The sequence below is a fragment of the Pelodiscus sinensis genome, chromosome 24 (assembly GCF_049634645.1).
Source record: "Pelodiscus sinensis isolate JC-2024 chromosome 24, ASM4963464v1, whole genome shotgun sequence".
In the NCBI taxonomy this organism is placed as follows: domain Eukaryota; kingdom Metazoa; phylum Chordata; order Testudines; family Trionychidae; genus Pelodiscus; species Pelodiscus sinensis.
The window spans coordinates 14,449,862-14,462,110 of record NC_134734.1 but is presented as its reverse complement, the minus strand read 5'-3'; the positions used below and the strand labels follow the sequence as shown (position 1 = coordinate 14,462,110).

General features: G+C 55.6%; 1 protein-coding gene across 1 annotated transcript in view; it reads right to left on the bottom strand.

Annotated features, from left to right (window-relative positions):
• CASQ1 (calsequestrin 1) overlaps window positions 1-11,188 on the bottom strand; it is a 35,945-nt gene extending 24,757 nt beyond the window's left edge. Inside the window, exons 1-2 of the mRNA XM_075908437.1 lie at window positions 10,491-11,188; window positions 355-439 (exon numbers count right to left, since the gene is read on the bottom strand). Coding sequence (XP_075764552.1) covers window positions 355-439; window positions 10,491-10,730 — 325 coding nt within the window. The 5' untranslated portion in view covers window positions 10,731-11,188. The remainder of the gene's footprint in view (window positions 1-354; window positions 440-10,490) is intronic.
• Between the last annotated feature and the right edge of the window lie 1,061 nt (window positions 11,189-12,249).

The following is a 12,249-nucleotide window of genomic DNA, read 5'->3' as shown; positions in this document are numbered from 1 at the left end:
AGGGACAGCCGGGCCTAGGCGTGTGGGAGGGAGAGGCCCCCCTCTCTGCCTCCCTGGGTGGGTATCCAGCTGCTTCCAGCCCAGGCTGGGGAGGGGGGAGGCACGTTTCCGGAGCACCCTACGTGGCAGGTCTCTGGTGAAAAAGTGCCTCATGTGGCATCTGAAGCAGGAAGGAGGCCACCAGATCTGCCCTGAGGTGAGCCAGGGATCGGCTGGAAGGCCCATAGGAGGGACTCAGCTGTGTTCTCTCCCCACCATCCCCACAGGCCCAGCAGCTGGCCCGGGGATGGGGGAGGAGGGGAACTGCAGCCTGGGCAGCACCTCTCAGCCCCCGGATCCCAGCTCTGCCCTTACCTAGCTTCTTGGCCACCGCTGCGTCCTTCTCCGAATCCACCAGGCCAAACCCCACACCCTTCTCCTCCAGGACTTGTGCTGCTAACTGGGAAGAGGAGCACAGACAGAGACACAGAGAGAGAGAGACTTTCAGAGAGGGGTAAGGTCAGGGGTGGGGCAGCCAAACTGGGCCGGACTCTAGGCATGGGGATCCGGGCTGGACTTTCTCACCCACACCCAGGCAGAGTAGGAGCAGGGGTCAGATTTGGGGGGCTGGTGATGAAGGCATAAGAGGCAGTTGTTGCCTTTGCAGGAAGAGCCTGGAGGGGAGTGTAGGAGCCCCCAGCTTCCCATGAGGTGCCCGCAGCTGAGCCCTTTGACACCAGAGATCACCCAGTGGATATTTCTATGCCCACTCCATGTCAGGGCTTGAGGGGGCCAGTCCAGTCCCTGGAGTCTGGCTGGAAGGGCAACAGTGCAGGAGGGGAGGGGGATTTCTGAAGCTGCAAACTGAGTCTGGCTGTGGGGTCATTACCCTGTTGTGGGTAAAACAGGGGTAAGTGACATGAGCCACCCTCGCCTCAGCCAGCACCAGCAACCAAACCCAGAACCAGGACTGACCACCTGAACCCAGAACCCAACATCAGACCAGAGCCACTGCCAACCCAATGCCAGACGAGAACCTACAACCCAACGCCAAACCAGAGCCACTGCCAACCCAATGCCAGACGAGAACCAACAACCAACACCAACCCAGAGCCACTGCCAACCCAATTGCAGATGAGAACCAACAACCCAACGCCAACCCAGAGCCACCGCCAACCCAATGCCAAACCAGAGCCACTGCCAACCCAATGCTAGATGAGAACCAAGAACCCAACATCAGACCAGAGCCACTGCCAACCCAATGCCAGATGAGAACCCACAGCCCAACGCCAACCCAGAGCCACTGCCAACTCAATGCTAGACGAGAACCAACAACCGAACATCAGACCAGAGCCACTGCTAACCCAATGCCACATCAGAGCCAACAACCCAACGCCAACCCAGAGCCACTGCCAACCCAACGCCAGATGAGAACCAACAACCCAACGCCAACCCAGAGCCACTGCCAACCCAACGTCATACCAGAGCCAACAACCCAACGCCAAACCAGAGCCACTGCTAACCCAATGCCAGACGAGAACCAACAACTCAATGCCAACCCAGAGCCACTGCCAACCCAATACCAGACCAGAGCCACTGCCAGCCCGACACCGGGCCAGAACCACTGCCAACCCAACGCCAGACCACAACCAACAACCCAATGCCAAACCAGAGCCACCACCAACCCAATACCAGACCAGAGCCACCGCCAGCCCGACACCGGACCAGAACCACTGCCAACCCAACGCCAGGGCTACCACTAACCACAAGCCCAAACTCAGTACCACCAGAAATTCCAGAACCACCATCTCAAACTCAGATTCCAACCCCCCAAAACATCACCTAGAACTAGAGCCCATAGAACCTTCACCTAGATCTTGCACTGAGAACCATCATCCCAGACCCAAAGCCCTGACCTCCAGCCTAGAACCCTTCCTACACCCTTCATGGGTCTCTCTGTGCACTGGCTCTTGCACCAAGCAGTAGCATCACACTGTTTCCCTGCCTGCCTGTAGCCAGGTGTCTTCTTTTGTCTTGCTCTTACGACGGTAAGCCCTTGGGCACAGGGGCCATCATTTGGCCTGTACATGTCCTAGCAGCTTGGGCTTCTCACCCATGACAAGGGCCCCAACGCCTGACCACAATACTATTAATAATTCTAAGCAGGGGCTGAATGTGCTCTCCCCCCATAGCTAGGGATGAGCTGTGCGGTGTCACTGCAGGAACTGATCTTGTTTGCTTAGACACACCCACTCTGCCGAGGTGCACAGCACCACAGTGCTGCTTGGCTCAAGATCCCTTTTGGCTGGTATGCCTCCTTTTTTGGGGCATAAGGATCTTGCGGAAAAAGGGGGTTTTGTGCAAAAAGAAACGGTCCACACTGCTTGTTTTTGTGCAAAAACCCCTAGCCCAGAAACGGCTTGGCAGAAAATATGCAAATGAGATCACGTCTCATGCAAATGAGTCCCTCGTTAGCATGTTTTTTGCCGAGAAAACTCGTAGTGTAAATGTAGCCTCAGCGACTTACAAAATATATATACATAGTATCATAAGCTTTCGTGGACAACACCCACTTCTTCAGAAGGGGAGCAAAAAACAAAACAAAACTTTGAGACAGATCACAGTGCGCTCTAGTGGCGACCGAATGGCTAAGTCACCACTGAACATTTCACCAGTTTTAAACCCTGCATCCTTCCTGCTAGTGGTTCAATTTTACTGTCAGAATTGACCAGGGATGTTGAAAAGTAGGTAATTGTGTAATCATGTCACGACTGAAAATCTCAGCGGTGACACGGTTACACGTACCTGCAGCGCGAGGTGGCAGCCAGCTCTTTGGGAGACAGTGTGTGCTGGAAGCCTGCTTTTAGCTGGCTCCTGGTGCATCCTGGCTCCCACCTGCCACCCTGCTCCGGGGAGTTGATACTGAGGCAGTAGCTTGGGGGCAACAGCCAGATTCTCGGCAGCCAGCGTGCACCAGGAGCTGGATTTTAATATGGCTCTCGGCATGTACCAGCTCCCGCCTCCAGTCCCACTCCCCAGGAGCTGGCTGCTGCCCCCATGTTGCTCATTCTGATACAGAGCCAGCAGCATGGGGTGCCAGCTGGCTCCCCAGGAGTCTGCATATAACCATTAAGGGTAGCTGATAAGACCAGGCTTCTTGGTTAACTGTTTAAGTGGTTATACTTTTACATCCCTAGAATCGACACCACAAAGTGGGCCACGCACAGTGTTTGGAAAAAGCAATGACATGCAAATGTTCAGCAACTTCCACTATGCTCGCTGGCGTGCTCCTGGGTGAGGGTGTATCTGTGGGATGCAGAAATCTGTTATCCTACACAAATGTTGCTTTTATGTCAAAACAAACCTGATGGGCTCTAAAAATACATGCTGAAATGCAGCCACTCTGGGGAGGAACACAGCTGCTATTTAAGGGTAGCATACAATAATCTTACCCAGGTACTGGAGATGGGAAGGGAAGAAAAATACCTATCCAATCGAAACTGAAGGGTAATTTTCCAGAGGTGTTTATCCCTAAATAATTTGGCCAGGACATTAGGGCTAACACCCTGACTCCAGGAATCAGTGCCATGGGATATGTTCTGGCTGAGCACTGTGGTTTTGTCCCTGCCTGCAGGACTAGCATAGCATGGGCACATTGGGTTGGTACTGAGACCAAGCGCACTCTGCTGAGTTGCCAACCCTTCTCACGGCAGTACAATGCTCTTAGCACTGTGCTAGGGAAACAGGGCTGGGACGGATCCAGAGGGGAGAGCGCCCCCTAGCACTGTGCTAGGGAAACAGGACTGGGACGGATCCAGAGGGGAGAGCGCCCCCTAGCACTGCGCTAGGGAAACAGGACTGGGACAGATCCAGAGGGGAGAGCGCCCCCTAGCACTGTGCTAGGGAAACAGGACTGGGACGGATCCAGAGGGGAGAGCGCCCCCTAGCACTGTGCTAGGGAAACAGGACTGGGACGGATCCAGAGGGGAGAGCGCCCCCTAGCACTGTGCTAGGGAAATGGGGCTGGGATGGACCCAGAAGGGTCGCCAGGGCTAGGGATTAGAGCAGAGGATTTTGAGCTTTCCCTCAGTAAAACTGTCACAGCCAACACACCCACCATCCAGAAACCCAAGGCATGCTCACACATCCCCCAAACATACTCACTGACACACAACAAACACACAGACATACAAACACACATAGGCACACAACACACCTCCCCCCCACACACAACATGCACAGACACACACAACACGTTCTTACAAACAATACTCTCACCACTACACACACACATTCACACTCACCCCCCCACACACAACACATACCCAGACACACAACACACGTTCACCCACACAACACTCACGAAACACTAGAGGCCACTGACACGTAGACACAGGACACATCACAAACAAACATGGATACAAACTTTTCAGTCAAAACTGGGGCCATTCTTGTGCGGAAAACCAACCCGCTGAGATTTGGAAATAAAGTCGGTGGTGTCCGCCCAACCCTGCTCCCTCCACATCCTGTGAGTAAATTTCCCCACTGACTAGGGATGTAAGAGGTTAACCAATTACCTAGTAAGCAGGCAGCTTATCGGCCTGCTTACAAGGTAACTGGTTAACCAGTTAACCCAGCCGGAGCAGCCCCTGCTACCCACAGCCAGAGCCAAAGCAGCCGCACCCCCATCCGCAGGGGGCTGGGGCCGGAGCAGCCTTCTCTCCCGCCGCTGCGGCCCATCGCACCGTGCGCAGGGGGCTGCTCCAGGGTTAACTGGCTAACCCTAGCATTTAAGCAATTACCATGTTAAACGCTAATGAGCGTCCCTACCACTGCCATCAATGGAAGCGGAGCTGGGAGAATGCTCAGTGTTTCTGGAAAATCCACCCTGCCCATCTCCTGCGTCCCAATCCAAGCGGCCATGCAGCCCTTCCCAAACATTCATAGCGCCTGTGAAGGCCAGCAATGGCCTGCAGACTGGGGGCAAGGCTGCATTCTGCTGCTGCCGGAGGACAACGACCCAGCGGCAGAAGACAAGAACACATGGCTGGGGCGAGGTCAGGGGGAAAGGTCTGATAACTAACCTCTGAGCCATACCTTCTGCCTCAGCCCTGCTCTGATTGGATGGCAGAGCTGGTCCCTAGCACAGGCAGGAAGCACTGACGGTCCCGTGAGAGAACCTGCACTCACCAGCGGTTTGCATCCAGAGGGGTTGGAGAGCGCATGAGCAGCACCAGGCCCTCATCTCTGCTGGAGCTTCCAATATTTCTCTGGTCCCACTCCTAGCTAGGATCATTCAGAGAGAGCCAGGAGAGCTGAGCGCCAGAGAGGAAGGCATGTAGCCAAAGTTTTTCGAGTGAGAGCTGAGCCGGGCAGAAGTGGCGATGGAACGCCCGGTTCCAGCTCCCATAAGAACATAAGAACATCCAGACTGGGTCAGACCAAAGGTCCATCTAGCTCAGTATCCTGTCTGCTGACAGTGGCCAATACCAGATGCCTCAGAAGGAGGGGACACAACAGGGAATCCTCACAATTTCCAGACAAACAGGCACTAGGGTCACCATTCCTACCTATCCTGGCTAATAGCCATTGATGGACCTAACCTCCATGAATCTATCTAGCTCTTTTTTGAACCCTGTTAAAGTTCTATCCTTCACCACATCCTATGGCAAGGAGTTCCACAGGTTGACTGTGTGCTGGGTGAAGAAACATTTCCTTTTGTTTATTTTAAACCCAGTGCCTATTAATTTCATTTGGTGACCTCCCGTCACTGATGTTTTTGGGCTTGCCATCCAGCGGCCCCTGGAGAGCTGCAGCCTCTCTGGGGAGGCCCAGGGCAAAGTGACCCCTCTGTAGCAGGCCCCAGGCACTAACCCACCTCCGTCTCCCAGTCGTGGCTGAAAGCTGTTGTTGAGAGAAAGTGTCTCATTCGACGCTGAACCCACCAGGCCCTTGCTATGCCTATGGCTAGAGCTGATGCCGCCATAGAATCCCTCCACCTGACATGACACCTCCATAAGGTGCCTCCAAAATAGCAGTACAGGCAACCGCCTCTCACCTGTACAGCCCGCCCTCCCAGAGCAAACAGTCACTGAGCTAATTAACCTCCGCCCGCAGGGCTTCCCCAGAAACCCCTCGGCTCCCAGCGCATGCTGCAAACCTACCCCCTGCTCACCAACTGTGCTCTGCCACATTAGCACCACAGGCCCGGGCAGCGAAAGTGCAGGATATAATTAGACCTGTGCTAAGTTCAGAGCTATAAATACATGGCGTCGATGCAAGACGATGCAGAAAGGGGTGCGGGTGGAAGGGAAGTGATTGGCAGCCATGGGGTGCCAACGCAGTGTCTCCCCACACGTCAAGGATGGCATGGGCCGATTTGCCCCCATGGCTTGGCCACAGGGCTCTGCCCAAGACTGGGAGGAGACCAATACACAGGGCTATTTGGGGAGCACTTCGAGCCCCCTGCAAATGTCAGAGCTCCACTCACTTGTTAGCGTGAGAGACAGTCTCTGCCCCACTGAGCTCACACGGAGGGGGTGTTACCTGTCCAGCCATGCACAAGAGTAGCACCCAGCCTTGCACCCTGCTCACTAGCACCCCCCCCCCCACACACACCTCTCTGCAAAGTGTTGGGAAGGTTACTGTGGTGTGGGCACTGGGAAATGGACTGAGACCCATCAAGCCCCATTTCACAGCAGCCGAAAGGCCAGCAAGAAGCCCTGGGCTCTGTGAAAGGCTCTGGCCCCACAAGGAGTCCCTCAAGCCGTCCCTGCCTCCTGCAGAGCAGAGGTGGGGCCCAAGCTGCAGCCACACACTTAGGATCTGACCCGGGCTAGCGGATGATAAATGTGGCTCAGACTCGGCCCACATGGGCCAATACCAGATGCCCACATGTGTTGTCGGCAGCCCCTTCCCCCTGGCTGCTTTAGCTCATCAGGGATCTAGTAGCGATGTGGGCAGCCGAGAACCGTGTGTGTCTGTATGTGCGCGCGTGCGTGTGTGTCAGCCAAGACCCGTGTGTGTCCATGTGTGTCCAGCAGCCTCAGTGTGTTGGCGCCGACACACAAGGCAGCTGAACAAGCTCCCATCCACACGGCAAGCAGAGAAGTGATCCTAGAGGGGGCCAGAACAGCCCTTTCTCTCCTCCCTCCCCTGTCTCTGGAGCAGCCGATCACCCATCACTGGCCCTTCTGGGCCCCAGCTGAAGGTAGTTTCCTACAGTTGGAGGCGCAGCTGGATGCAGAAACCTCAAGCTGCCCTCCCCACCCAGACGCTCCCCAGAGAGGGCCCCGGGAGGGTGCTAGAAGAATTTTTATTTGGGGGGTTGGTGCTGAGAGCCAGTGAACCAAACCTAAACCCTGTGCTTGATGGAAATGACATTATAGCACCCAGAGTTCCTGCACCTATGGGCCCTGAGCTACAAAGTCCACCTGGTACATGTTGACAGATGCACCATGACTCTCCCCCTCTCTCTCCTTCTGCACACACCCCCTCCATCCGTCCGTCTGTCCGTCCGAAGTGCTGGCCCCCTCCCGTGTCTCACCATTGCAGGTCGCTGGACAGTTGCACCGCAGATGCTCAGCATTCGAAGGGAAGCTGGCAGCCAAAGTCCGTACACTGCCTAAGTCCTGGGGTTGTCTCTGGGTACAGTGTTGTGGTCCACTGGTCCAAAGTCTCCCCAGAGCACCCTAGCGCAGTTTGCATCCACTACACCTTGCTCTGGGAGAAGAATCCATCCAGGCCGGGCTCTATGGGACAGACTATTGGGGCTCACAGGAGCCCTGAGTTTCCCCACCACCCGCTGTTCTCTCCCACTCGCTAGCACATTGCACTGGCCACGTCTGCAGAGAACAGTGGCCCCTCTGGCCTGGCAGCCTCACTCCTGCCATACTGACATGTGTCCGTGGTCTACTCAGTAAAGAATCCTTGTCTCCTGGCCCATTGGAAGAGGCCAGTGGTCCATGTGGTCCAGTGGTCCATGCGGTCTGATATCCTGCCACAGGCCATACACCCTCCCAGCCTGGCAATCCATCGGAGCCTGGGCCCATGTAAACCCACCTACAACAGGGCAGATGCAGGATGCATGAGAGCAAAGCACCAAAAATTGCACCTCCCTGGGCATCCTCTCGCGAACCAGCTCTTGACACTATTCCAGGAGGCGCGGCAGCCAGATGGGAGGAGGCAGGTGCCTGTGCAGCACCTCGTCTCTGAACACATCCCAAGTATGGAAGCTGCAAATGTAGAGCCTTCTTCTGGGAATGGTTCGTAGCCCCAGCGAGGCACCCCCAGCTGAGACCCAGCAGCGCCAGCAAGTGAAACCCAACCCTGCCTAGGAGAACACCCCCTCTTGGTTCGGTACATCATGTTCAGAGATCACTGTCGGTCCACACGCACTTACAAACAGACTGTGCCTTCATGTCTCCATTCCCCCCAGTCTTCTCCACTGGGCTCCCAATGCCCCTATACAAATACTACAGTAAAGGTCTCCAAAACACTGTACTATCCATTGAAGCAACATTACAAACCCTGTAAGAATGCTATAACGACGCCATAGCAACACTTCCCTAACATCGCTATAAAAGTAGTCACACTGTTGTGACACTCCAGTGACACTGTACTAATGCTGCCATCATATTGTAATAAACTGCTAGGAACACTGTAATGACATTGTAGGAATACTGTAACAACACGGGAGCAGCATTCCAGTGAGCTGTAGTCATTTTATAGTGGCACTGTAGTAACAACCACGATCCTGTAACCACGACAGTAGTATTGTGGCAGTCACATGGCAGTCACACTGTAGCATTTCTGGCCTTGCTTTCGAATGGTTTATAAGAGTGACACATCTCTTGAGAGCACCAAATAGACACGTCTACTCTCCCCAGATGTCCAGTTCAGAATCCAGGGTCTTGCTCCCTTTCATGTTTTTTTCCAAACCGCTTGTCCTGCCAGCACCAATCAAGTTAAAAGGGAAATGTCATGGGGTAAAGCGCAAGACCCCCCCCCCCCGGAGATCACAGGGCTTGAGCTGGAAGAAAAGGCAGGCACAAATACAGGCAAACGGTCTGCACACTGAAGAGCTGCCAGTCTGAGCTGGGTTCTTGGGACAGCTACACATGTGTGTGTGTGTGTGTGTGTGTGTGTGTGTGTGTGTGTGACAGCTACACATGTGTGTGTGAGACAGCTACACGTGTGTGTGTGTGACAGCTACACATGTGTGAGTGTGTGTGCGTGTGTGACAGACAGAGACAGAGACGGTAGAACTAAGATGCAGCATCTGCTGGCTTGAAGTACTGCCCATCACACCGGGTTTACAGTTTGGTTCAGTGGCTCTCAACGCCCCGTGCCAGCCTCCTGGAGAGAGGTGACCCGTTATCATCTTCCCAGAGGCAGTGCTGGGTTGGGAAAGCTCACATCAGGACAGGTATTTCAAAGGGCTTTAGACACAGTTGCTGACAAAGTCCCCTCGTGGGTAGCTTTGTTAACTGGCCGCTGTCACTTTCCTTGTCCCGTGGGACACCGTGGGGGCATGTGTGTAACATACATGCGGCAAGCAGGTGCATGCACCTGTGAGTGCGTGCATGTACACCCCACCCCTTGCCCACCCTCTTTTGAACCTAAGGCCAGCTGGCCATTAACCATCCCCTGGCTCTTGCTCCCAAGTGCAGACAGGACCGGAGAGTCCTGGGCCACATTCCAGCCCAGGGAAAAATGACTTTCATTGGCCTCCCCTGATTCCATCCCCAGCACCAGCAGCTTCCCGCCCTGCCCTCCTTCCAGTTGCCACCTGCCACCCCAGAGGCAGCTGCATTAGAGGCAGGCGGGCGATCCGCACAGAGAAAAAACTATAGAGGCAGCCAGAGCAGGAATGGCTCATGCATGTATGGACCAGAGCAGGGTTTTCACATTGGGGGTCGTGACCCAGAATTGCTGCAGGAGGATCAGGTGAGCAGCAGGGGTGCTAAGGAAGCTACCGGCCTGTCCCCAGGCCCAGCTCCTAGGTGTGTGTGGGAGAGGGAGGGCTCGCACTGCCCCTGCCCCTGCCCCGAGTGCTAACTCCACACTCCCATTGGCTGGGAATCTGCTGCCGGCTTCTTCTGGGGGAGGCATGATCTGTGGTACCAGGAGAGGCAGGAAGCTGCCTTAGCCCCCCCGCTGCACCGCTGACTGGGAGCCACTCAAAGTAAGCCCCTCCTGCCCCAGCCCTGCCCCTCCCCCAAAGCTGGCTCCCCTCCTACACTCCAACGCTCCTTCCATCCTCAGCCCGCGCTCTAGTGAGATTCTGTGGAGTCGTGGCATCAACAATTTTCTTCTGGGTTGTGAGAAAAAAAAAGTTTGAAAAACCGCTGGGCTAGACTTGGATCCAGTTCTGGATCCAAACTGCTGGGTCTGTTTCCAAGGGCTGGAGCACTGGGACGCATCAGCCTTTCATTCATTCATTCTTCCTGCCTTCCATTCTTCCGCCTCATCCCTCCTCTCTCCCTGCCCCTCCGCTCCCCGGCCGTTACCTCTAAAATCAGCTCCTCCAGCTCAAACTGCTTCTGCGAGGCCTTGTCGTCCCCCACGGGCTCGTGGTAGAGCAGCGCCAGCACGCTGAACTTCTTCAGCACCGACTTGTAGTTCTTCATGTTGACGTCGACGACGCGGTCGATGCCGTCGTATTCGGGGAAATCCAGCCCTTCCTCACCCCGGGTCCCAGGGCTCGCCGCAGCCAGCAGCAGCACCAGCACCAGCCCGGACCACTTCATCCTGAAGCGGGGCAGGTCCGGCAGGGAACGCAAGACACTCTGGGTCGCAGCTCCCAGAGGGGGAACGGTCGTCTTTCCTGCCCCCTCCCCCTGCGCGGGGAAACAAAAGTCAGCCCCAAACTCCCCTCCTCACTCCTTCTTTCCCCCCGTCCTGTCCCCTTGCTCCTCCGGCCTGCTCTTGGGTTCTCTTTATGGTGGGGGGTGGGCGGAAACCCAGGGTGAGAGGCTGCCTTGGCTGTCGTCTGGCACGGGCTGGTGGTGTCCGAGGGGGTAGCGCGGAGGCGGTGACAGCTGCGCCGAGGGGCACGGAGTCTCAAAAGCAAAGAAGAAAAGAGACAGGCAGGGCATAAAAAAGGCTTGTGGGGGGGAGGGCACGGGGGCGGAGGCCTGTCGTACCCTGAGCTGTCTGACCCACCAGCCGCAGCCCACCCCTTCACTCCCTGACTATATATGTATATGGCAGACGTATAGCCTTATATACAGGCCATGCCTTCATACCTCCATCCCACCAGCTGGATACACCAGCCCCCCCCACCGGCCCCCAACCGAGACCCACTTAAATGCAGCAAAAAAAGGGGTGTGTGTGGATAGAGTTTCTCCTTTTGATCCTTCTTCTCTTTCTCTCCTTCTCTTTTCCCAACCCCCTTTCCTCCTCCAGTCAAACTTGATGGCATCTTGATCACCATATTAAGAAAGGAAAAAGGAGACCAGCTCGGGAGGGTGTGGGGGGGTGAGGGGGGGAGGGAAGAAGAGGAGGCTAAAAATAAGATGAGATGAGTCGGAGGTAAATGAAGATGGGCTGGTGCGGATGGCGGGTAATTAGAGAGAGCAGGAGGGGGGCAAGAAGGGGGAAAAGGCTGCATGGCCCAGGCTGGAGAATCTCTGAGGCTCATTAGTGTCAAGGGGAAGATGGCAGAGAGTGGGGGGGGGGGGGTTGTGGGAGTGGTTCGGTCTCTGATCATCTCCGATCATTGTCTCCAGCGCCCGCCTAGGTCCTTCATCCTTGCCACGTGCTACACCAGCGGGGGTAACGGAGACACGGAGCCTTCGCTGCCAGGTTTCCAGGCCATGGGCTCCGGACAACCCCGGGAAGAGATTCTGTCTATTCAACAAGAGCGCGAGCACTTTCAAATAATCCCGCCAGCCTGTGGATTGATTGCCCGGCAGCAGCCATGTGGGACAAGCTGAGGGAGCGTTCAGAGCCCTCCCGATGGACAGCCCAAGTGGAGCCTGCAAAACGAGTGCAGGGTTTGGATCTGAACGTCGCTCTGCGCTCATTCACCACCAGTAAAAGGGGGGAAATTAGACCCCCCCCTTCCCAGGGGCGTGTCAGGACTCTCAGACCGATGTGGCGGGAGGAAACAACGATGAACTGCCATAGCAAAAACACCAGTGGAAATAAATGCGTCTGTATTCAGAGCAGGGTTGGGACGGCGTGCGGTAAATAATATCTCACGCCGCACGGCCTGGAGAAGATAAAAACAACGATGGGACAGCTTGCCTTCTGTGATCCCCATCC